The sequence below is a fragment of the Rhinoraja longicauda genome, chromosome 25, assembly GCF_053455715.1.
Source record: "Rhinoraja longicauda isolate Sanriku21f chromosome 25, sRhiLon1.1, whole genome shotgun sequence".
NCBI lineage: Eukaryota > Metazoa > Chordata > Chondrichthyes > Rajiformes > Arhynchobatidae > Rhinoraja > Rhinoraja longicauda.
In genome coordinates, this window is record NC_135977.1 from 21,560,637 (window position 1) to 21,587,393 (window position 26,757).

General features: G+C 40.2%; 1 protein-coding gene across 2 annotated transcripts in view; it reads right to left on the reverse strand.

The window, feature by feature from the left end:
* Positions 1–11,933: 11,933 nt before the first annotated feature.
* Positions 11,934–26,757, reverse strand: part of LOC144605937 (sarcoplasmic/endoplasmic reticulum calcium ATPase 2) — a 101,544-nt gene continuing 86,720 nt past the window's right edge. The window contains exons 16-21 of one of the 2 annotated variants that reach the window (XM_078421627.1): positions 26,124–26,326; positions 23,937–24,022; positions 22,386–22,519; positions 18,948–19,065; positions 17,516–17,636; positions 11,934–12,721 (exon numbers count right to left, since the gene is read on the reverse strand). In XM_078421627.1, coding sequence (XP_078277753.1) covers positions 12,696–12,721; positions 17,516–17,636; positions 18,948–19,065; positions 22,386–22,519; positions 23,937–24,022; positions 26,124–26,326 — 688 coding nt within the window. In that variant the 3' untranslated portion in view covers positions 11,934–12,695. Of the gene's footprint in view, positions 12,722–16,483; positions 17,637–18,947; positions 19,066–22,385; positions 22,520–23,936; positions 24,023–26,123; positions 26,327–26,757 lie in introns of those variants that run through there. The other variant, XM_078421626.1, reaches the window with a different exon arrangement.

Below are 26,757 nucleotides of genomic sequence, written 5' to 3' on the forward strand. Positions count from 1 at the left end.
CTCATATTTTCTTTTTCATAAGTGAATTACATGGTACTTAAAGTAACTTTTGATTAGTATATCAGAACGGGATGATTTGTTTTAGATGTGCAATGTAGTCTGCAAGGAATTGTATTTCAAAATGTGTGTCAACTTAACTGACTCTTCTTTTGGCCAACAGCTTATTCTTCCAAATGTACCCATTTTGTGTGGCAGGTTCAGGAAGCCAATATGGAGAATCAAAAAACTGCAGATGCTGGTTAATACACAAATGGTCACAAAGTACTGGTATAACTCAGCAGGTGAGGTAGCATCTCTGGGGAACATGGTCAGGTGATGTTTCTGGTCAATATCCTTCTTCAGAACCTTCAGTCTGAAGAAGGCTCCTGACCTGGAATGTCACCCATCCATGTTCTCCAGAAATGCTGCCTGACCAGCTGAATTACTCCAGCACTTCACGTCCTTTCATGAAGCCAGTATCTGGGTCATGTTGCTTATGACCCGGTACTGACTCCATGATAATATATTACCCACACACAAAAACTACTGATTATGAAATACCCCTGCTGCAAATCAATCAGTTGCTAATTCCTGTTTTTTGCAATAACTTGTTCCTAAATTCTTTCCATATTAATTAGATCTTAAAAAATCTATAGCAAATAAACAAAGTTACACAAACACATAATTGTTGTAGTTTCAGCATCCTATTCCTTACACATTGATGTTATCCAGTATTCACTGTGTCTGGATCAAACACTTGCAGCCAGTTGCAAGCAGCCATTTTTGCCCTTGCACCCAATCTTACAAAGCTTTTACTTGCCCTCCATCTAACTGCAGTCAATCTTTGGTTTCCTTTTCAGTTTTCTTTCCTTCTGTTTGGGGAAAAAGCCCACCATCTGTTTCTTGTATTATCTGAGCTGAATTTGTGAAGACGTTGTGTCACATTTTGTAGCTTGACACGAGCTAGCTGGCTCCACCCATCCCAATGAAAACTGCTTTCACCACCCCCTTGGCAAGAAACCTACTCAAAAATAGTTCACTCCAACTGTCCTGCCACAGTCTCTTCCACTGAAGCACTGGGACATTTCTGACAATTATGCCTTTATTGACAATTATGCCTTATCAGCACATCTGATACCTGCATGTGCTGTAATTACACAGAATGCATTACAATATAACTAACCCTGGCTCCCTGTCTCATTATATTTTGTGACCTTTTGTTTCCCTTCAAATCTTATGTCTAACATTACACTGTTTCAAGGAGGTTTATTGCATTCTCCTGTTTCCACTCCAGACTTGCTGGTCATGATTTTATTTTTATCATAGGTTATAGGAGCAGAATTAGGTCATTCAGCGCATTGTCTATTCTGCCATTCAGTCATGGCTGATCTACGTTTCCCTCGCAACTTCATTCTCCAGTCTTCTCCCCATAACCCCTGACACCCCTACTAATCAAGAATCTGTCGATCTCCGCCTTTAAAAAGATCCAATGACGACCTCCATAGCCGTCTGTGGCAATGTATTCCACAGATTAACCACCCTCTGACTAAAGAAATAAAATAAATTACTCCTCGTCTCCATTCTATAGGTAGGTCCTTTTATTCTGAGACTATTGCCTCTGATCCGAGACTCTCCTACTAGTGGAAACGTCTCCACGTCCACTCTATCCAGGCCTTTCATTATTCGGTAAGTTTCAATGAGCTCCCTCCTCATCTATTGTGGATTTATTTACCAGGACTGGGAATGTATAGATGTACATTTATCTATAGGCTGAACCTGGTTGGTTAATATTGGAGGTGATAATCAGTCATTTAACACAACATGCCTCAGGCACTTCAGTGTGTAATACATGCACTGTTAGGAGTAATTGGGGAAAATTACAAATCCTCTATGTTTTTAATTACAAATAAAATGAAAAAGAAATGGAAATAAAGAGATCATAATGCAGAAAGCAGTTGTAGTTTGGATGCCTTTTGGAACTGTCCCTAAAATGTGGTAAAAAGTGAGTAAATGATAGTTAAAAATTGAGTACATGTGTACACACATTTGTCTTAATGAAACGATGCAAACGAGTGGCTGAAAACAATGAAATTGTTATTTAAAGTTAGTGCCCTGTATATTTTTATTTAGTTTCGAGATACAGTGTGGAAACAGGCCCTTCGGCCCACCGAGTCCATGCCGACCAGCATGCACAGTAACACTATCCGATTAACTTAATCTATAACTTGATTTATAACCAAAGATTGGTATTTTAGTAATGGTCAAGTCTGACTCCTGTGAGTAAACTGACTTAACTACAAGTCATCGAGGTAAGTTTTTTCCAATTAAGTAAGAACCTGCAGCCATTAGGTATCTGTTGTGGCCACAGGCTGTTCCCAGAGCTTCACAATGAGATATCTACAGTCACTATTGTAAAGGATCAATTCTGCAGTTAATCTGTTTAAACTGTGGGATAACTATCCTGTCCATCTTCGAGTTCAGCACTCCTTTTCCATTCACCTGAAGAAGCAGTAGTTTAATTATTGTATGAAAATTGGCACTCTCACCAGTGATGGGCTGGATATGTGCCCAAGACGGGTTCAAATTCACAATTTCAGATATACAAGACTACTCGTACTGAAATGGTTTTAGTATTATCTATGCTTGTTTTATTTTAAGATCAAATATGTAAAAAATATTTGATTTCAATCATTTCATTTGAGTTAATGGCATAATTGCAGTAACAGTCCAGCTGTTGTGGTGTTTAGCCTTTTGTGGCATTAGGGATTGCTTTTAAGCTCAATGAGTTTAATCTTCACTTTAAACAATGTTGGAAAATTAAATATTTTACATCAATTACATGTATTGAATTGTTGCAAGCTTGATTACAGAATTATTTTTCATTTGTTTTAGGGAAAGGGTCTAAACTTATTTCCAGGCTGAAGTGATTTGCTTTTTTTTTTTTAGGAAGAGAATCACATTTGTAAAAGGTCTTTTATTTTATCGATACTTATTGTTCGTGTAGAATCTATTTTGAAAGCAGAATCAAAAAGTCCAGAATCTAAATACGAGCTCATTTGCAATTATGCACAAACAGCCCCCTTTTGTCTTCTCCACTTGTCACCTCCAGCCTTGGTTAATATCTCCACCCATCTCTTCCCCACCTGACTCATCAGCCAATCAACCTCTCACCTGAATCTACCTATTGCTCGCTAGTTTTTGCCCATCCCTTCCCCTTGTCTCTCTCCTTACCAATTGTGTAGCTGGGAGAGCTGCTATCTCACACCGGGGTTCAATCCTGACCTCAGGTGCTGTCTAGCATGTTCTCATGTGACTATGTGGGTTTCCTCTGGGTGCTCCGGCTTCCATCGACACTCCAAAGATGTAGAGGTTTGTAGGTTAATTGGCTTTTGTAAATTGTCCCTAGTGTGTAGGATAGAACGAGTGTACGGGGAGATCGCTGGTCAGTGCGGACTCGGTGGACCAAAGAGCCTGCTTCCACTCTGTATCTCTAAAGTCTCAAGTCATAGCTTCTAAAAACATAGAAGGGTCACCTGGGACAGTACTGGCACTGCAAGTTCGTGCATGCAGTGCCGACAGTGGTCCTTTAAGCAATAGAAGGAACAACCCACCACACAAACTCTCCCCCCACCCCAGCAGCCACTTTCTGCTCCCTCTTTGCAAGAGTCTACAGTTCCCACATTGACCCCATTAGCCATTTCAAATCCACAGAACTGGGGTGGAAACAAGTCGCCTTCAGTCCAAGAGAAGACATTTTAATACATTAACACAAATCCAAGAACTTAGTGGATTTTTAATGTGAGAATGGGAAGCATTTGAGGGCAGAGGGAGTATTGCCAAGATAGGGAATGAGCACACTGTAGACTTATAAGTAGCACAAAATTACAACATGACTCTCGAAAACCACACAGAATATATAATTAAAAGTACAAACAATTGACTAATAAGCCCAATTGATATTGTGTAAATGAAGCCTGCAGTCATCTAGCAGAATAGATCTCCCGTGTGAACGGCGGCACGGTGGCGCAGCGGTAGAGTTGCTGCCTTACAGCGAATGCAGCGCCGGAGACTCAGGTTCGATCCTGACTACGGGCGCCGTCTGTACGGAGTTTGTACTTTCTCCCCGTGACCTGCGTGGGTTTTCTCCGAGATCTTCGGTTTCCTCCCACACTCCAAAGACGTACAGGTATGTAGGTTAATTGACTGGGTAAATGTAAAAATTGTCCCTAGTGTGTGTAGGATAGTGTTAATGTGCGGGGATCGCTGGGCGGCGCGGACTCGGTGGGCCAAAGGGCCTGTTTCCGCGCTGTATCTCTAAATCTAAACAATCTGAACCCAAACAACTATTCAGCGCTCCAAGTGATTTTTTAAATGTATTTTGATAATGCTGAGTTGAAATTTTTAAAATCTGAATTAGGTCACCGCCAAAATAGTGCTTTAATGTTATAGCAAATGAATCCCAGAGGATGATACTGTTCCAAAACAAGTCCAAAGGAGACTTTTTCAGATTAATATGCTCTCTAGCTGGCTAAGAAGTTGCACTGGGCAATGGCCTATATTCCACGAATAGTCTCGCCTGGGGACAGTTCAGAAGTACAGCAGATTTTACTGATTAGAACAGCCAAGGTCTCCGCCACAACTGTCGCAAGACTAGACACTTGTCCCTAATGTGGACCCTGTGATTTAAACATAGAACATAACATAGTATAGTGCAGGCCTACAATCTCCGTGCCAAACATGATGCCAGGTCAAACTAATCTCCTATACCTGTACATTGTGTCACACAGCACGGAAACAGGTCCTTCAGCCTAACTCATTCATACCATCTAAATCTTTCCTATCCACGTGCCTGTCCAAATGTCTTTTGGATGTTGTCATTGACCCTGCCTTAACTACCTCCTCTGGCATCTCGTTTCATATACCCAATACTTTCTGTGTGCAAAAACCCTAGAGCTCAGGCCCTCAAGTCCTGACAAGATTCTCATAAACATGATGTACATCTATCCATTCCCTGCACACCCATGTGTATATCTAAAGGCCTCCTAAATGCATATATCAGCCTTGGAAGAGTGTTCCAGGTACCCACCACTCTGTAAAAAAACTTGCCCAGCACATCTCCCTTAAACTTTGCCCCTCTTACCTGAAAGCTGTGTCCTTTAGTCTTTGATATTTCCACTCTGGGATAAAGGTTCTGGCTGTCTACCCTATCCACGCCTCCCACAGCTCACCCCCTCCATGACACACTGGTCAACCTGAGGAATACCTTCAGCAACAGACTGGTTCCACCAAGATGCAGGAGAGAACACCACAGGAGATCCTTCTTCCGTGTGGCTATCAAACCGTACAACTCCTCCCCCTTCTGTCGTCGGGTAGACTAAGACAGACCCTTCCACCCCCCCCACTCCCCAATCTTTGCACATCCCCAATCCTTTCCACTTGTCACTTTAATTTCATCTTTCATGTATTTTGTGTTTTCATGACTCTTGGCAGATCAATTTCCCTCCTGGGATAAATAGTTCTATCGTGTCATATCATATATACTTCTATCAGATCTCCCCTCGGCCTCTAACCCTCCCAAGAAAATAATGCAAGTTTGCCCAAGCCCTCATAGCTGATATGCTCTAATCCTGGCAACAATATCTTTTTTTTTTGGCAGTTCATTTCAGATAGGACTACTATTCATTTATTTGACCAGACATTCCGTCCTTTCAATATTTCTTAGAAATGTAATGACAAAAAAAATGAAGTGTCTTGCCTGCCTGTTTTCTTGCATTAAAAGCTGCATATAAATGCAATCGTTGCTATTAATTGAGTAGTGTATTGGAAAATTGGGTGAGAAAGATAATCAGACATTACAGCGCAGCACCACATGATGGCAGTATAGGGCCCTCACAACACTGCACCAGTTGTTAAATACAATACAACCAAGTCCCACACACTGTAACATAGATGGTGAAAGCATAAAATATAAACAGCAAGCACTGGGAATACTCAGTATGTCAGGAAGGATCTCTGAAAAGAGGAACAGAATTAACTTTTCAAACTAACAACTTTTTTTACCAGTTCTGTTGCCATAATTTTAAAACAATTACTTTAGTTCCACATTCTCCCGGAAAATATCTTCTATCAGTTAAGTGTTAAGTGCCCCAAGATCTCATATGTTCAATCAAGTTCACTCTCACTCTTCTAAACTTCAGGCATCAGTGCATGTGAAGGGTACCAGGGAGATTAACAGTGTAGGGTACATATAACTTGTATTTACACATTATCTTTAGGGCAAATGAAGGGTGGCAGGTTGCTCTGCAACACAGGGCACATTAAAATTGTGGAAGGGTCTCAACCTGAAACATCACCCATTCCTTCTCTCACAAGATGCTGACTTACTCCAACATTTTGTGTCTTATCTTCGGTGTAAACCAGCATCTGCAGTTCCTTCCTACACATTGTATTTATGCATTATTTTCAAAACAGATGAGGGGTTCCAGGGGGATCAACAACGTCGGGTACATATGACTTGTATTTATACATTATCTTCAGTGCAGACGAAGTGTGCAAGTTTGCTGCACTGTGCAGAACATTCCCATTGAACATTGAGCCGTTTAGCAGCATCTGGAATGGCTCGTCTCTCCACTTACTAAGTCTGAGCACAGCACGGATGAAACCTCACATCCAGCGTTAATTTTAGATAACCACACTTTTCACATCGTGTTAAATATGTGCATGACTTTCAAAGAGAAAAAATTGAGATTATTTTATTTGAATAAAAAGACTAGTGAATAGTTTACTCTTTTTTAATTGCAATAAATTATTTTCCATATTGCATAACTCCATTCTAGACTGGCACTTTATTTAAAATAAATAGTTTGTCAATTAATTTACTGAAATGCTTGAATTTAATTAATTCACTGGTTGATGTGTCTGGGTTTAGTTTCATCTTATCTACTGAATCGATATTCTAAAGTGATTAGAATCACTGAACTGTATTCTAGGTTTCTTGTGGAACATATTTATATGTAAGAAGGAACTGCAGATGCTGGTTTAAACCGAAAATAGACACAAAAGGGTCTCGACCCAAAACGTCACCCATTCCTTCTCTCCAGAGATGCTGCCTGTCCCGCTGAGTTACTCCATCTTTTTGTGTCCATCTTCGTATATATATGTAAGAATAGCAATCAGATCTTTAGCAGGTCAGTTCCTGATCACCAGAGTTGCATATTGCAGAGGTTCTTCATTTATGTCTGGGTTAAACATTGCAGACAAATGTATTTGGGTTTGCAAGCTATCTGCTGTTTCTGTAAATGATTTTTTTTTCATAGACCTATGTGGCTTAAATATTAGATCCTGTACCCCGAGCGTCAGAATTGTGTGGGAGTGCAGATGCTGACAACTTTCCTGAGCTTTTATTCACAAAATGCTGGAGTAACTCAGCAGGTCAGGCTGCATCTCAGGAGAGAAGGAATGGGTGACGTTTCGGTTCGAGACCCTTCTTCAGACTGAAGACGTCACCCATTCCTTCTCTCCTGAGATGCTGCCTGACCTGCTGAGTTACTCCAGCATTTTGTGAATAAATACCTTCGATTTGTACCAGCATCTGCAGTTATTTTCTTACACTTTCCTGAGCTGATAGACAGAACTCTACAAACCTGTCTTTTTCCATATTTCTTGAGTTAACAAAAGTCAAATCACTCTCAGATTTAACATTTGTATAAATTGTAATTTGCGGTCTCAGGTCAGCCTATCACAGTGGTGCAGCGGGTAGAACTGCTGCCTCACAGAGCCAGGTTCCATCCTAACCTCTTTTAAATTAAAAAAAAATTATTACAAATACTTTATTCCAAAAACAAAACAAACATACAAGGTGATAATGTGATCAGATCAAAAGCTGCCTATATCGGCAGTTTACAAAAACAACAAATATCAAATTAAAATGCCGCCAACTTTGTCAATACATTCGACCTCTCACGGCGACCAGCGTTCACGGAAGATCTCCAGCATCCCCGTCGACACCGCGTGTTCCCTCTCCAAGGACATGCGGGCACAGACGTAAGCCCGGAAAAGGGGCAGGCAGCCGACCTCTGTGCGGCCGTCGACTGCCCGCTGCCTGGACCCGCGGATGGCCATCTTGGCCAGGCCCAGGAGCAGACCGACAGGGAGACCCCCTCCTCCCTCCCCCCTCTGTACCGGGTGACCAAAAATCAGAAGTGTAGGGCTAAAATGGAGCCAAAGCTTGAGGAGCAGCCCCTTCAGATACGCGAACAGGGGCTGCAACCTCACGCACTCTATGTACAAATGGTACACGGTCTCTTCCTCGCCGCAGAAGTGACAGGCGGCAGACGAGTCCATGAACCGGCTCAAGTATCTGCTACAGGCCACAGCCTTATGCAACTCTCTCCACCCCAGTTCCCCGATGTAAAGCAGGAGGACCCCCTTATAGAGAGACCTCCACTGGGTCCCGCCGTCAGGTGGCAACACGGGGCGTGTCCGGATGGAAGACGAGGGCGAGGGAGTGGAATGTGCAGGAGCACCCTGTACAATACGCGCCTCTCCGCGTCACGGAACCGCACGCTGGGCATCTGGGTAAGGCGGCTTCGATCCTAACCTCGGGTGCTGTCTGTCCACTCGGGTGAAGTTTGCACGTTTAATCCCGTGACTGCGTGGGCTTCCTCTGGCTTTCTCCAACATCTCAAAGATGTGCGGGTTTGTAGGTTAATTGATCTTCGTAAATTGCCTCTAGTGTGTAGGATGTGGATGAGAAAGTGGAATATAGAACTTGTGTGATGGTCGGCGTGGACTCGGTGGGCCAAAGGCCCTGTTTCCATGCTACGACTTTCAATTAAGGCACTGACTTCCCCACCATCGAAAGGGTCTATTGAAAGTGCAGCTCATCTATTATAAGGCAGCTCATATCATCAAAATCCACACCATCTCTCATTTCATGCCCTTTCTATGGTCTCATTTCATGCCCACCATCAGGAAGGTGGTACAGGAGTCTGAAACCCTGACCTACCCGGTTCAAGAAGAGCTTCTTCACAACAACCATCAGGCTCTTGAAAGCTACACAACACTAACCTCAACCAAGAACTTTGTGGACTGTCATTGGTTGTACTAAGGACTTTGGTTTTTTGGTTCTGCATTAGTATTAGTTATCAAATTTTTACATTTTTGATTATTAGACACAGTGAACAGACTTGAGAAGGTGCAAGAATATCTTTGTCATATGTATCAAGGACAGAACAGTGAATAAACTATTGAACTGGCCATTCTTTCCCAATATCTGAAGGATCCCGCACTAATTTCTTAACCCGGGTTCCCCGACAGTATATTTTCACTTTATCCTAAATATCTCAGACACATCAATCAAATTGCCTCCCATATTCCAGGGAATACATCTCTCGTTCATGTCATCTATCTTTGTAATTTTACCCTTGGATTCCAGGAATTGTTCTAGAAAATCAACATTCCCACAAAGCCAAGATATCCTGCCCTATTTACAGAATGCAGATGGGCTGATTATAGCTATATCCTTATGGGCATTACTTTGATTTTTTGTTTTGCACCCCTCAATAGCATCTTGCATATTTCCAGCATTTTGTTTTGATTTATGGCATTTTAATGAATTTTGTTCGACTCTCCAAATCTTTTCATGACTTTAAGCATTTCAGAAATAACATTGTCCTAGTTTTAAAACCCACAACCTATGTTATAATCCATTTGTTAATTCTATTTATAATTTTGTAATATATTTGAGCTGCTGACAATGGTTTTGCATTAATAGCAGATTTGGTTATTTATCTTCCTATTCTGTGCGAGTTTTGTAAAACCCAGTAGATACAGGGGGGGTGGAGGGGAGATGGGAGGGGGGGAAAGGAGAGGGTGCTGCACCAATGCAGGAGAGGTTTGGACCCAATGGGTCCACTTGGTCTAGTATATAACTTTAAAAAGGATAGCATAGAAAAAGGCCCTGCAGCCCACAATGTCTGTGCTGAACATCATAAACTAATCTCATCTACCTGCACATGATCAATACCCTTCCATATCACGTCTATTTAAAAGTCAATATGAAAAAAGTCTGAAGAAGGGCCCTGGCCCGAAACATTACTTATCCATGTTCTCCAGAGATGTTGACTGTCTCGCTGAGTTACTCCAGTATTTTGTGTACTTTTGTGTAAACCAGCATCTGCAGTGCCTTGCTTCTACATAAAAGCCTATCGTATCTGCCTCCACCACCACCCCAAGCAGCACCTTCCAGTCACCCACCACCCTCTCTGTAAAAAAGAATTGCCCCACACATCTCCTTTAAACTTTTCCCCTTCCACCTTAAACATATACCCTCCAGTCTTTGGGATTTCCACCCTGGCACTTAGTATTAATCGGTGGCTCATCAATTATGAGGTACTCAATGCACAATTGGGAGTTGCTTGAAACAAAAGGCAGGAGCGAAATCAAATATCTCACCATCGCCAGTAACCTATTTTATGCTCTGTTACGACTATTGGAGATAGTTATGCTTCATTCATTACATTTTAAAAGAAAATGGAGAAGGGAATACATTTTTAAAACTCTCCAATATATTCAAAACAAATTGAAACGAGTACAACCTACTTGTATCTTGCCCCAAATCAGCTGTATTTTTTGTTCGTGTTTCCAAGGCCTAATACACTGGTTGCTAACCTCCAACCAAAGTCAGACAATGAAAGATCGAAACTGGGATGGTGAGGGAAGGTCCAAACATTTTGATTTCGAGCTTTAATTTTGTTTTCAATAATTTAATTCGATTTTTATTTAACACTTTAATTTTGAGATAACTAATTACAGCTAAAATTAAAATCAAATAATTTTGACAATCTGTTATTGTGCCATCTTAAAATGTGGCTGGCGAGACCAAATGTCTGATTAACTTTTAGCTGCAGGTGGACAGGTGTATATGATCGAGTCTGGTTGAATCTTTCTTCTAGTTCTACAGCATGGAGAACAGATGGACAGCACAGTGGCGCAGCAGTAGAGTTGCTGTCTTAGAGCGGCAGAGAACCGGGTTCGATCCTGACTACGGGTGCTGTGTGTATGGTGTTTGTATGCTCTCCCTGTGACCACATGGGTTTCCGGCAGGTGCTCCAATTTCCTCCCACACTCCATAGACTTACAAGTTTGTAGGTTAATTGGCTTCGGTAAAATTGGAAATTGTCCGCATTGTGTAGGACTGTGCTAGTGTACAGGGTGAAAACCGTTTGGCACAGACTCGATGGGCCAAAGGGCCTGTTTCCGTGCTGTATCTCTAAAGTCTAAAGATTATTTTCCAAATTAAAATTCTGCAAAGTAACTGGTTGGACAATTAAATGAAAGGTGATCTAAAATTAGGATCTCATTAAATTGACAATTACCTGTAAATTCAAATCTGGGAGGAAAGGGAAGGGAGGTAAAGTGCCCTTATTACAAACTAATTTAAAGGGAAAAAATCCATAAACTCAATGCATTTCAAAGTTTAAAAGCATTTGCAGCATAGAGCCAATGATTGTGATGCTGCAATAAATTGGGAATATTGCCAAAGACCAGACATTGACTGATTGACCACAGATTCCACTTTTCATATTTTCTAAAATATTACTAACATTCATATTTTAGGTAGCATACTATTTTATATGGTGACATTAATCTGTTCTTGTGCATTATGATCCACTTTCAGCCATTTCCTGCACGTCTGTGTTTCCCCAATTACATTACAGTACACACTTAAAATCCCTATTTTCCATCCAACCCTCCCCCTCACCCTACCCTTTTTAAACTTGCGTGGATGGAGGAAGAGAACACGACTATGAAGAAGTGTTAACCCCCGTGTCCATTCCCTCTCCAGATGCTGCCTGATCCGCTGAATTCCTCCAGCACTTTATGCTTTTACTCAGGGGAATTCTATACATTGGATTGCGGTCAAGTAGGAAATAGTACAGAGGAAATAATGTAGAGTAACTTTATTTACCTGAATTTACGAAATGTGTGTATAGCATGTTACAATGTCAGCACTGAAATAAACATAAAATCTTATTTACAGTTTTCAACATTAAACATGCTGTTTTCTGGCATCTGAAAGGTTCTTGTTATATCTGCATCACAATATTCCTAATGCACTAACAGTTCTGCTAATGCAATACAACTTAAAATTGTCAAATTACAGTGCAAGAGGGAATTCTCTCACTTTGCCTCACATCGAAGAGAAAAAACTTTCCTTAGAAAAAAATACATTGAAGTTGTGAAATTGTTAACCTACAGGATGTCATTTACAGTTCAAACATTCATGATTTGTATCTTTTCTCTTAAGTTTTTCATAAATATATTTGCATTTGTACATAGCCATTTTTATAAAGTAGTTCTTTGTCTCGATGACCTAATACACAGACTCTGTTACCTAACAGAAGGCGTGCATTTCCATAATGTACAATTTATAAATTCAATAAAATTTTACACATAGATGTGGGTCTTCCACGATTGTGAGTCATCGTCTTCGCAAAGAACATATCTTCTCTGGGAGTACTGTAAAGTTCATGAGGATGTATTGCACAAATGTACAGTTTCTCTGAAGTCCTAATTTTTAAACACACTTTTCCTCCAAATAGCATACTATTGTTGCACATTATACATGCAATGGTCTTGGTAGTTGTGCTTAAAAACACACATGCACGCAATAACAAAAGAACCTTAGTTTTCTGAAAATTGTTATAACTGAATTACTTCTCCTCTTCATCTTCCATAGCTGTTGAGAAAGTGGAAAAAATATATTCAGATTGGATGCTCAAATAATGCATTTAAAATAAAAAAAAGAGATACAAGAGTCACCAAATCGGCTCCAGAAAAGAAAGTACAGAAAGTGCTAGATAACTGCTTACTGACAAGTAAGAGAAAGCATTTCCAATAGAAGATGTGAAAGCCATTCTGAGGAACATGAATTACATTTAAGGAACAGGCGACTTCGGATTTGTAAACAATTAAAGCAACCGTGCCACAGATAAGACAGCACACATACCAGCTGTGAAAGGAACCGTGAACATGAGTGAAACATGCACAAAGACTTGCATTAATACTGTGGGAGAGTGGAGAGACGAGAACGATAGACACAATGTGCCAACACTGCTGTCAATACTGTTACCCAGTTGAAAGCAAAGCCAGTCAGAACATTGATTCCTTCTCCCCCCCCCCGTGTCAATAACAGTTTCAATCAATTTGAGCACGCCAGTTCTTCCATAGATTTTTTTCCTTCAGAATTATGAAGCTTTTGACACTTTTGTCAAAATTTGTTCCTTACGACAATGTGTAGCCAAATAGGCAGTGTGCTGAACACCATCTGCTGGGCTTACTGCCTTGATCACCTCTCCAACTGAAAATGCTTTCGATTTAATATCATAACGGGGGTTAAAAATAGGAAATGGCCGATGAAGGATCAAAAGATTGAACGACTGCCTTCTTGCCAGAGTATGAATATCGCTGATGTGCCCTCTTTAATTCCTCCCCAACACCACGCAAATTGATTCCTTGGCTACTATTCTATAAATTTCAGTTGTCCTCAAATTTCTCACTCAATCCTTTGCATATCAAAAATGCTGGAATAACTCAGCGGGTCAGGCAACATCTCTAGGGAACATGGACAGGCGACATTTTGGGCAAGGAACCTTCTTCAGACTGTAATAGCGGAGAGAAAGCTGGAAGAGAGGCGAGAGTGGGACAAAGCGTGGCAGGTGCATACAGGTGAGGAGGGGGGGGGGGGGGGGGGGCAAGGGAGGTTGATAGGCAGAGGGGTGGACAAAGGCCAGAGATGAAAACCACCATCTGCAGTTCCTTGTGTCTACATGTAAACTTAAGTTTCAATATGATCTTGTTTTCAGCTGACATCCAGCATTATTGACTTAGAGCCCTGACAGACTTGCCCCAAGTCATTTAGAGCACACAAACATCATCCCATACAAAATCAGTACATAACGTCCATGACTGAGCAAGTAACAGCAGGACATTGAGAATCGTTTAGTCAAGCAGCAAATTGACATGTTTTATGAAATTGTGTATGACTAATTACCGTTTTACTAAATTGTGTGACAAATTTGGTAGATTCTTTGGGGCTGTTAAGAAAGTGAGTAAAGAGGATTTCCAGAAGACATTGGAAAGGTTCTCTCTTAAATGGTTAATGTACAAGATAAGAGGACATGGGTCAGGATAAGATATTGCCAAGGAAGTGGCAGACTAACAGAAAACAGATGTATAGATAATTTTCAAATTGGCTCCTGGTAGTCAGTCTGTGGGACACCAGGGATCAAGGCAAGATAAATAGATTAAAGATGAACAGGAGGCTGATATATCATATCATATATATATCATATCATATATATACATAGGTGGAGTATAATGTGGAAGGAAGTGAGGTTATTAATTGGAAGGAAGAATGTGAAAGCAAATTAGCTAAACAGTGTGAGACTACAAAATGTTGAGTCAAAGGGACCTGGAGTCCCTTCATGTCCCTGAAGTATATAATACCAAAGCCAGCACTCAAGGAATACCCAAGTCAGGATGTTTTGATGCAACTTTACAAGCGCTGGTTAGACTAGCTAAAGACTGCATTAGATTTGGTCTCTGTGTATGAGGATACTTGCATTAGATACAACGCACAGAATGTTGCTTTCTGGATTTGATCTGTGAAGAATGTTTGAGTATTGCCCTAACCAGTTCATTAATTTAGAAGGATGCAAGATTTTATTTCAATTTTATAAAATTAAAATTCTACGGGGTGTTGACAGGGTGGATGCGAAGAGGTCTTTTCACTCCGTAGGACTCTAGAAGTGGAGAACATAGTTTCTGAATAAGTCATCTATCTAAAACAAAACAGGAGGAGGAATTTCTTTACACAGATGATTGCAATTCTTTGGAATTCTCTACCCAAGACAGCCAAATTTAAGGGGTTTGGAGACAGTGGTGACCAGGCTAAGATTGAATTGGTCATTGGCAGGAGGCAGCTGAAGGGGGGGGGGGGGGAATAGATTATTCCTGTTGTTCTTTCATTAGTTTTCAAATAAAAATCATCATTCCAGGTCAACCTTTTCATTGGAACTGCCTAATCTACTGAGTATTTTGGGCACACTTTCCCCCCTCAATTTCTTGCATATGCAGTTTTTCCTTCTTGCTTTTTGACTGGATTCAAAGTTGTTTTCATTGAGCAAACGTCGTCCATGGCAAAGCTGCCTTCGCATGTCACTAAATAACCAACAATCCAGATCTAACTTTCAAAGTTAGCTCTAGAAATTTATCCTTGGTTTCCATTAGGAGTATTGACAATATTACTGCTGTCAGGTGCAGATGGCATTCAGAACGGAGGAATGGTTGAAGTACCAGTGGCAATCCTTTAGAACCTGACATTCACACTGGGCCACATTTCAATAAAACAAGAAAGAACAACTGAGACTTCAGAACAAACCCAATGTAAGCACGGCGTATCATTTAGTGACACATGCCATCTATGTTACCATTTAATGTTGAAAGCAGCTGATGAATGGACTACCCTTTTTCAACTGTGGAATGTCGAAATGAACATATTACAGTAAAACCAAGTTTCTTTTTTAAAGTTACTAATTTTTTGAAACAAAAAGATAGGATATTTAATATTAAAGATCTCAACTGCTTTCATCTGATTTCTCCATCTGGATTAATGTGTTTACAAGCAACTTGTTACCAGACAGGCATGCTGAAGGCAGTCTGATCCAGGATTCAGATACAATCACTATTTGTACATTCAAAATGTGTAATTTAGTTTGCTACTGATGAACTACTAATTGTACAGCGGAAATCATATCTAGTCCTAAACAAAAATCACATCTTCCCAGAAGAGTACTGCATTAATTAACATCAAATTTCACAAAGAAAGGACTACATTTTAAAATGATTTTTTACATTTATTTGAACGATCCATGTTGGTCTAATATACCAGAATCCTGGACTAAACTCAGGGCAGAGATCCAGAACTGGAATGAGGCAATTAAAAATTAAAATATACTCACTTTAATTGATGGGTTTTGGAAGGCAGTGAAGAAAACACTGTTTGTTAGGCTTGTTAACACATGTAAAAACCACCTCACTTAAATTTCACTTTAGAAAACATGCTTTAGAACACTATTATCCAACATTTAGATTATTACAGCTGTAATTAGTATGATGACAGTATGTTAAAATTTACTTTTAGTTCTATACATTATGTCAAATGAGTATTTGGCTGTGTGCTACTAACAGCTTGCGTTTACATTTTCTAGTTTTAAGATATCGCTGTGGCATATTTGTGTTCTGCTTCATTGTCTAAACATAATCAGCTTTCAGCTACTTAAAAGTTTTCAAATGAGCATGAGTAAAATATTTCTTTAAACCTTGTTCAAATTTATGTGAAAATTAAGAGTCTAACAAATAAGGCCTAAGATTCAGGGCTATTGTTTTGCATTTGACGGAAATGAATCAGCCTGGTAAAAGAGACATTGAGAAATTCCTCTCTCAGTCCAACACATTTTATTTTTCTCTCGACATGTGCATTAACCCTCGACATCCAAGTTGAAGTGGCAAAAAAACGTAAAGAAATCTGCTAAGACCATTACAATATACAATTAGTGCTTTAAATAAATACTCCTTAGACTTACTGGGAGAGAGAGAGAAAAAATAAAGCACAAGGAGGCTGGGTGAGAGAGTGGTGGGAGGGGAGGGGTGGTGGAAATAGTGTGTTCTACACAGGGAGAAATTAGCATACCTCAAGCACGTTTGGACTGTAAACATGACAGAGCCGAGAATACCGAAATGATTGAGAAATAAAACAAATAGCAGGCTGAGGTAGCAGTAGACTGCTGCGGTCAGAAATTAAGAAGTTTGGAGTAAATAAAATTTTTAAAAATGCAATGACAAGGCACAAAGACTAAAACAGAACCCAACAAAAATAGCCATGAGGTGACAACCTATGAAATTATTTTTAAATTTTTTTCCAAAGAATTTAACATTCTCAAGTAATTGTTCCATATCTGCAGCCAAAAAAAATACATCCGTGGCTTACTGGTTCTTAATTTATACACAAAAGATGAACAAATTAGTAAACAGAACACATTTGTACATGCCGTTTCATCTACAAAAACAAAATACTACAGAAAATAGTATTAATCTCTGTACACACGCAATGCACAGCTTATATTTTTTAAATGTTTTTTTTAATTGTGTAAAAATCAATCCCGTTTCATTTGAGTTCAGGAAAAAATATTAACTTCATCCATACATGAAATTCAGCAGAAACAGATTCTTGGAATCAGGTGTTTAAATGATAAAAATTTTGGTAATATTAATCAAATGCCATGTCTTTTCCTTGAGACTATTCCACGACAGATCTAGTTCAGTCAAGACCAGAACATTTCAGCAAAATTAGTGTCTGTGCTGTAAAGCCAGATAACTAGAGGCAGAGAAACGAGCACAAATGGCCAGGATATCCCCTCTGTACATGCTGAGAAACCATACTGTTTGCCACTAGGCAAAGTATACTCTTTACCCGGTTCAAGGTAGTTACGAGCAATAAATTTGAGTGTCTCATCCAGCAGAATGACAGGTAGGGAGATTTTCAGCACCATCAGCCACTGCGTTACATCTAATGGTGTGATTTGGAAGATGAGCTGAAATGAGAAAGCAAATGTCACATTACCCTCTTTAGAGAGTCAGAGTCATACAACAGAACAGTACTGCATTAATTAACATCCGCCCAACTTGACTACACTGACCAGCATGCTCCATCTACCCAAGTCCCACCTGCCCATAACTTGGCCCATAAACCTCTATACGTATCCTACCCAACTGTTATCAGGCGTCTGAACCATTTGCCAACAAGAGAGATCAGTTCTGTACTATAAACCTCATTGGAAACCGTCTCACTACTTTGATTGGACTTTACTAGACTTTATCCTGCACTAAATGTTATTCAAGTTATTCCCTTTATTATGTATCTGCACACTGTGGACGTCTAGATCGTAATCATGTGTTAGAGTCTTTCCGCTGATTGGTTAGCACATAACAAAAGCTATTCATGAATCAAATTTAAATGAATCGGCAACTTAAAGATCGTTTATCATGCTGGACAAAAGTGGGACTGTAGTGAAGATTTTCAAAATTAAAAGGTAAATGGGATTTATGTTTTATACAACAATATCAAATAAAAATCAATGTAGTGTTAAGAGAATATCAAAACCAAAAAAACAAAATTGTAACTCCAAGGAGAGAATAGCATAAAATAAGAACTCTGAACTAGGAATGTATTCACTAGAGACCGGAATTGAATGTAAAAAAAGTCAAAGTGCTGGAGTAACTTAACAGGTCAGGCAGCACCTCTGGAGAACACAGACAAGTGACGTTTCGGGTCGGGGTTGGGACCCTTCTTCCTCTTTATGTCTTGTTTTGTAAACCAGCATCTGCAGTTCCTTGTTTTGCCAGAACTGAACACGTGGTTGATGGAACACTGAGGTTTCTCCACCAAATACCCTGTGGCTGGTGCTGGAACTACTGGTAAACCAGATTACATTACAAAATGCTATTGGATATCGAGCAGCTGTTGTAATCGAGATGCTCATTTTTGAGAATGAAATCAACATGGGTGGCACTAAAGCATCAATGGAAAAGACAGGGGCAATGGTAATGAACTGGACAGTCGTTTCCAATATAATTTTCATGTTCTTTTTATCCACTTCCTCTTTGAATCATCACCTCTGGCACATCAGAACATTTTCATTCCCTAAATTAGGCAACCAAAGTGTTTGGAAAAGTGAACACTCTACAAACCTAGTGTGTGGAGGACTGTTGCAGTAAAAATACATCTTGTAAAGTATTCCAGAACAAAGGAGAGGCTTAAATAACTTCAAACTATTATTTTTTCAGAAAACAGAATATTTATGTTCCCAAGAAATGACAAAAGAATGTAATGCCATCTGACTAACCGGTAGTGGCTCCACATATAAAATGAGGAAATGAAGTGACATTGACAGGCAAATTGAACCCAATAACCAAACATTCTCCCAAGGAGGCATCTTCACGAGTGACTGGTTCTCCGATAAACTGAAATAGAAACATAACAGAGATAAGTTTCTGAAAGCCACACTTGCTTGCATTGCTTACTTAAAATTAAACCCTCGTCCTCCCACTAGACTTCTCTGCATCATTAAAAGTACCATTAACAGTGTTGGTTTAAATATTATAAAATTGCACGGAATTCCACGAGACATCGGGTCAGTATTTATAGTTTTTTTTAAAGTAAATTTTCCAGAAAAAAAATAATCAGTAGTTATCTTTAGACTGAATGATTCATTTTCTAAGGGAGAAGAGTTCTCTTTAGATAGACATAAAATGCTGGACTCAGCGGGACAGGCAGCATCTCTGGAGAGAAGGAATGGGTGACGTTTTTGGTCGAGACCCTTCTTCACATTGAAACATTTTGTGTCTATCTTTGGTTTAAACCAGCATCCGCAGTTCCTTCCTACAGAGTTCTCTTTAGGTTTTATTTGTTTACAATTAATCTGTTGGACGCAGTGTCACATGTCATTGCAGAGTACAGACCAGAAACATGCCCTTCTGCCCATGCCCATCATTATAATTATTTATCTTATTTACCAGCATTTGGTTCATAACTTCACCATGCCGACTCATCTGCTTGTCCACATGGTTCGTTCCACCAACCGCCCTGGCAGCCTGTTCCAGATTCCAACCACTCTCTAAGACAAAGTATCCCCCTCCCCAACAAAACTGAATACTTGTAGGTATTATCAAGCAACAGATATAAAAGTGTGAAAACACACCTCCAGAATCAGAGTGTTTTTCCCAACTGTTATCAGGCAACGGAACCATCGTACCAACAACTAGAGAGCAGTCCTGAACTACTATCTACCTCATTGGAGGCCCTCGGAGTATCTTTGATTGGACTTTACTGGCTTTATCTTGCACTAAACGTTATTCATATTATTTCCTTTATTATTTATCTATAAACTGTGGATTGTAATCATTTATTGTCTTTCCATTGACTGGTTAGCACGCAACAAAAAGCTTTTCACTGTACTTTGGTGCACGTGACAATAAACTACACTCAAACTAGATACCCCCCACCATGGGAAGAGGATTATTACTCTCCTGCATTTTCATCCCTTCCCCTCTCATAATCTAGCATATCTTTAGCAGGTCTCTTCTCAGCCTCCCCTCTCCGACCCTGAAAAAACAAATTCAGTTTGCCCCATCTGTCCTTACAACTGAAATGCTCCAATCTAGATAACAGCCTAGAGAATCCCCTCTGCACCTTCTCCAGTGCATCACATCACTCCTATTGTGTGGTGACCAGAACTGCACATAATACTCCAGGTGTGGCCTGACTAAAGACAGACAAAGTGCTGGAGTAATTCAGTGGGTCACACAGCATCTCTGGAAAAAAAAGGATGGGAGACGTTTCTGGTCGGGGCTCTTCTTCAAACTGAAAGTAGAGGGGAGGGAACTGGAGGTAGGAAAGGTCCAGAACAAAGCAGGGCCAGCAAAAGATGAACAAGGAAAGGTGGAGCCCGTTGTTGGCTGGGGAAGAGGTGATAACGAAGAGATACAAGGATGTGAACAGTGGAACTAGCAGTGACATCAGAGAAATCAATGTTCATACCGCTGGGTTGCAAATTGCCCAAGTGAAATATGAGGTGGTGTTCCTACAATTTGCATGTCACTCTTGACTGACCAATGTTTTACAAGTTGAGTACTTGAGTTTGAACTGATTATCTATGCAAGGTATTATCTGATCTGCTTGGATAGCATGCAAAGCAAAGCTTTTCACTGTACCTCGATACATGTGACAGTAATAACCTAAAATAAAGTCACATGTCTTCCCTGCGCTTATTTTCTATGCCATGGCTGTTGAAGGCTGGCATGCTATGTTAATTATGGACACAAAACGCTGGAGTAACTCAGCGGGTCAGGCAGCGTCTCTGGAGAAAATGGATAGGTTAGGGTCGGACTCTTCTTCAGACTCTGAAGAAATCTTCCGACCAGAAATATCTCCCATCAGTCTGAGGAAGGGTCTCGAGCCAAAACGTCACCTACCCATTTTCTCCAGAGGTGCTGCCTGACTTGCTGAGTTACTCCAGCATTTTATGTCTATCTTTGGTATAAACCAGCATCTGCTGATCATTTTTATTACATTTATATTAATTCCTCATCACCCCATCTATCTGCACTGTCACTTTCAGGGTTCTATCGACTTCAAAGTTGCTCAGCTCACCAATTCTCCCTGGGACCTTACGACTTACACAGTGAAAGTCCGACCTTTATCTGACCTACCAAAATGCATCATCTCAGCATTAAATTCCATCTCTGTCCGGCATGCCAGATGATTGATATGTTGTAGTTTAAGACAGACCGCTTTGCCATCTACAACATCACAGCCACTGGAGAACCTGTGTGTACTGCCCACCCCTGATTACCCGAATGGAAGAGTTTGCCAGGGCAATAAAGATGAAGGGTAGAGAATCACAGACTAGTCAAGAACAACAAATTATGTTTCCTGAAGCGAATCAGTTAATCGTACAGGCTTTTAAATCAATAAATTGCTATTTTTAGAGTCACCCATATATTTAATAAAGCAGATTTGTTCTATTAACACTACTTAAATTCCCCCATTAAGTTCCCATCTCGAGATCATTAACTGAGTCACGGAATTACTAGTCCAGAAAAATAATTTATCCTCAAAAATGTTCAGTCAAAGCTTTTGCCAGCCAGTCTAGTTCTAAATATGCGATAAATGCAAGATGACTAATCTTTCATGTTTTTTGCCACCTGGAGCCTGTGGAAACGCCTAAACATTGAGCAATGTTCCCACCTCATTTCTCCACAGGAGCAAGCTAAAAATCACCGTGGGCCAGATGAATCAGTCTAATTCTGTATGATAAATTAAATAGATCAACTACCCAACAGATTATTTGCAAACTCCAAAGGTATGGTTTTAAAATATATATATATTGAGAATTAAAGGTCACTTCATATGGGCATAAATTAATCAACTAGTTCTAAACATTTAGAATGTAAATCTGTTGTTAGAATAAATATGCAAAGAAAATGGATGGGATTCTCATGAGTCATAACTTTAATTACACATTTGATACTTCAAGCACTTTAAAGTGGTACATTCTAGCTAAAATAACCATTTATCTGTCCACAGAACAAAGATAATGAAATGAAAAAGCATCTCCTCGAAAATGATAATTCACACAATTAGATACACTGTCCACTGTTCAACTACCTGCTTCACCGTAACAGATTGCACATATTTTAACCTAATTGTGTTTTTTCCTCCCACATTAATAATTATAAGCAGAAAGCACATAATTTCAAGGCGAGAGCGCAAAATTTCTAACCTGTTAAGAGCATTACACATCTCAATGGTCACCAAGACAGAGAGTGCCATAGTCATGGGATAAGGGGATTCAAATATTCCACAGTCAATGCCATCATAATCTGGATTTTCTGGACCGCATTGCAAAAAATGGCTCTGCAATAAAACAAAGACTAAATAAACGACAGAATGAACAACAACAAGTCTGATAGAATTTTAATGCTTCCATTGGGCAAATGCATTTTGCCATCATACATTTTCCTGCATGGATAACAATTGCTGGTCGAGTTGCTGCCTCACAGCGCCAGATACAGGTTTCATCCTGACATTTTGTGGAGCTATGTGTGGAGTTTGCAGGTTCTCGCTGTGACCGTATGGGTTTCCTCCCACATCCCAAAGACGTGCGGGTTTGCAGGTTAATTGGCCTCAGTAACTCACACCTAATGTGTAGGGAGTGGATGGGAAAGTGGGATAACATAGAACTAGTGTGAACGGGTGATGGCCGGCGTGGACTCTGAGGGCCGAAGGGCATGTTTCCATGTTGTATCTCTAAATTAAAGTTTCTGACTTAATCTGTAGTACAATTCAATTAGTCAATTTCAGCAGGGTGGATAACCCTTGGCCTCAATGCCCTGAGACGGAGAAGGGGAAAGGAGGAAAATCATTTGAAGCCTCTCTTAGGGCTAACAGAATCAAGGGATATGGGGAGAAGGCAGGAACAGGGCACTGATTTTGGATGATCAGCCATGATCATATTGAATGGCGATGCTGGTTCGAAGGCCCGAATGGCCTACTCCTACACCTATTTTCTATGTTTCTTTTTCATTATCCAATGACATGCTAAAATTAGGACACCCTTTAAAAAAGTGGCATAACAGTGATGCAGAGGAAAGCCTATTAATGTTTATGATCCAAGAAGAATGAGTTACTTGGGTACAGTCTGGGGAAGTCACCCTGCAAACATACTCCCTAATAATTTTTCAATTTCATCAGTAAAGGAACAATATGAATTCTAAATCATTAGGTTGAGAGAACAGGTCTTTGTATCGTGTGCCTTAGTTGTAAGAAACAAGGAGCACAGGCATTTAAAAAAATTTGGTGACTATTTTAAATACAAGTTTTAGTTTATTCAAAACACAACGTGCTGGAGTAACTCAGCAGTTCCAGTAGCACCGGTGGAGGGAATGGACATGAGACATCTTGGGTCGGAACCATACAATTGGTCTGAATATGGGTCCCAACATGAAATGGATAAGTGATGTTTTGGGTCGGGACCCTTCTTCAGAATCAGGGTGTTGTTTTGGGTTGGCATCCTTCTTCAGACTGAATCTCTCAGATTTAGTTTATTGCCTGGCATAACCATTACATTTTGAGTTCTCAAATATAAAATAACGAGATGTGCGCTGTTATTTGCGCCTAGGTAAGATGAGCATTGTATTTCTACAACTGCATAAACGCTACTTGTGCTAATGTGTTAAAAATATTAAAACCGGGATCCAATACATCAGAGTTATGTGCACAGGCAAAATGTGTAATGAAGAGCTTCCATGTTAACAATATAACTATATGTTACCAGCTGATAGTAAGTAATCCTCGGTCCATCCTCAGCAGCTATAAACCACCAGGCAGCAGCTCCAACGGTAGCAGCTCCCACATAACCTGAGAATAGATGAAAGGAGAAAATAATTCTCATTAAATCATTCCAAAATATCGATTTCATGTTTTATGGAGTCATACAGCGTGGAAACAGGCCCTTCGGCCCAACTTGCCCACGCCGACCAACATGTTCCATCTACACTGGTCCCACCTGCCTCCGTTCGGCCCACATCCCTCTAAACCTATCCTTTCCGTGTACCTGTCCCAATGTTTCTTAAACGTTGCGATAGTACCTGCCTCAACTACCTCCTCCGGCAGCTCGTTCCATGCACCCACCACCCTTTGTGTGAAAAGGTTATCCCTCAGGTTCCTATTAAATCTTTTCCCCCTCACCTTAAACTTATGCCCTCTGGTTTTTGACTCCCCTACTCTTGGCAAAAGAATGTGCGCCTATTCGATCTATTCCTCTCGTGATTTTGTACACTTCAATAAGATCATCCCTCATCCTCCTGCATACCAAAGAATAGAGTCCTAGCCTATTTAACCTCTCCCTATTATCTCAGGCCTTCGAGTCCTGAAATTGTTAACATCATTATAGGAACTGCACACTTTATAACTCATTCCAGACACCCACCACCCAACTTGCCCACACATCTCCTTTAAACATTTCCCACTCTCATTTTAAAGCTACGCTCTCTAGTCCTTGACATTTCCACCCCAGGGAAATCAATCTGACTTGATTTACCACATCATCTTCTGTTTAAGCATTCCGTCAGTCAAGAATGATTTGCCTCTATTCCAGTTCAGTGTGTATCAAGTGGTCGAAGAATTCTGAGGGACCCGGCTAAGATGGGCATTCTATTTCTACACCTGCATAAACGCTACTGTGCTAATTTGTTAAAGATATTAGAACTGGCATCCAATGCATTGAAGTGCAACTTTATGCATCGATGTTCCTCACTGTCCAAGGCCCTACCATGAGCTTAAGGCCAAGTTAAGACTCGATAGTTTTAAGAACTTTAAAACCTGAAGGATGCAAGATGGCGCTGAAAATGTGGTGACTCTTGTGCTTATGTATAATAAGATTTTTTGCAAATTGTATGTAACAAACAAAAATTTCACTGCACCTAGGTACATATGACAATAAAGCACCATTGATTACTATCAGGTATTTGGATTTTTAATGAAAACTATCAGGACATATTTCCATATTGGTAGACGACCACAGTTAGTCTACTCTGACAGATCCTCTTGTCAGCACATTGGTTTTAAAAGTTGGTATTACAAGCACTAGAGGAACTTTGCTACTGAAAGACCAGTTTTAAAAATAAACCAAATAAATCCTTATGATTATACATCATTTATAGATAAAAGTGAAGGAATTTTCTTTATTTGAGGGAAGAAAAGAAGATATTCCAAATGGCTCTTCCTCACAACAAGATCAAATACAAAAAGTTGAATTAGATGAGTGCAATGCTTCTTTGAAAAGAACTTGGAACTTTCACTATGCAAGTTTGAGGATCTTTAATTCAGGTTTGTACTGAGGTGGATGAAACCACTTTTCATACCTAACACAGCTCATAGAGGTATGCATAAAGGGGGACTTGCTGGCTGATTGTGACCCTAGCCCTTTTTAGTTTAGTTGAGTTTATTGCCATGTATACAGAAGTAGTGAAAACCCTTTTTGTTGCGTTGTCAGCGGAAAGACTATACCTAATTACAATCAATCTGTAAACTGTGGACAGATATTGGATAAAGGGAATAAGGTTTAGTGCAAAATAAAGTCCATCAAAGTTCGATTAAAGATAATCAGAGGATCTCCAACGAGGTAGATATTAGACAGGACCGCTTTCTAGTTAGTGATAGGATGGTTCAGTAGCATGATAATAGCTGGGAAGAAACTATCCCTGAATGTGGAAGGGTGCATTTCCACACTTCTGTACCTCCTGCCACAGAAGGCAGTGGAGGCCAATTCGCTGGATGTTTTTAAGAGAAAGTTAGATATAGTTCTTAGGGCTAACGGAATCAAGGGATATGGGGAGAAAGCAGGAACGGTGTACTCGTTTAGGATGATCAGCCATGATCATATTGAATGGCGGTGCTGGCTCAAAGGGCCGAATGGCCTACACCTGCACCTATTTTCTATGTTTCTATGTTTACTCACATCCGATCGCCATGTAGCGAAAGAAGAGCCAGCCGCTGATCAGCGGCTCCTTGGGGCTGCGTGGTGGCTTATCCATGATGTCCAGATCAGGTGGATTGAAGCCTAGAGCGGTGGCAGGCAGTCCATCAGTCACCAGATTCACCCACAGAAGTTGTACAGGGATCAAAGCCTCAGGAAAGCCCACAGCTGCTGTTAGGAAAATGCTGCAAGAAGAAAACAAAATTCTAACAATTTGTACTCCTTTTTTCTATTATCCTTGCTTTCAATTTAAGATACGTTTATGTAAGAGGACAACTAATCAGGACTATCTTTGTAGGAAGGAACTGCAGATGCTGGTTTATACAAGATAGACACAAAATACTGGAGTAACTCAGCGGGTCAGGCAGCATCTCTGGAGAAAAAGGGTAAGTGACGATTCTGCAGTCTGAAAAAGGGTTCCGACCCGTAACGTCACCTACTTCTTTTCTCCAGAGATGCTGCCTGACCCACTGAGTTATTCCAGCATTTAGTTGAATGTTTAGTTTAGATTAGAGATACAGCCCGGAAACAGGCCTTTCGGCCCACCAAGTCCGCGCCGACCAGCAATCCCCGCACATTAACACTATCCTACACACACTAGGGACAATTTACATTT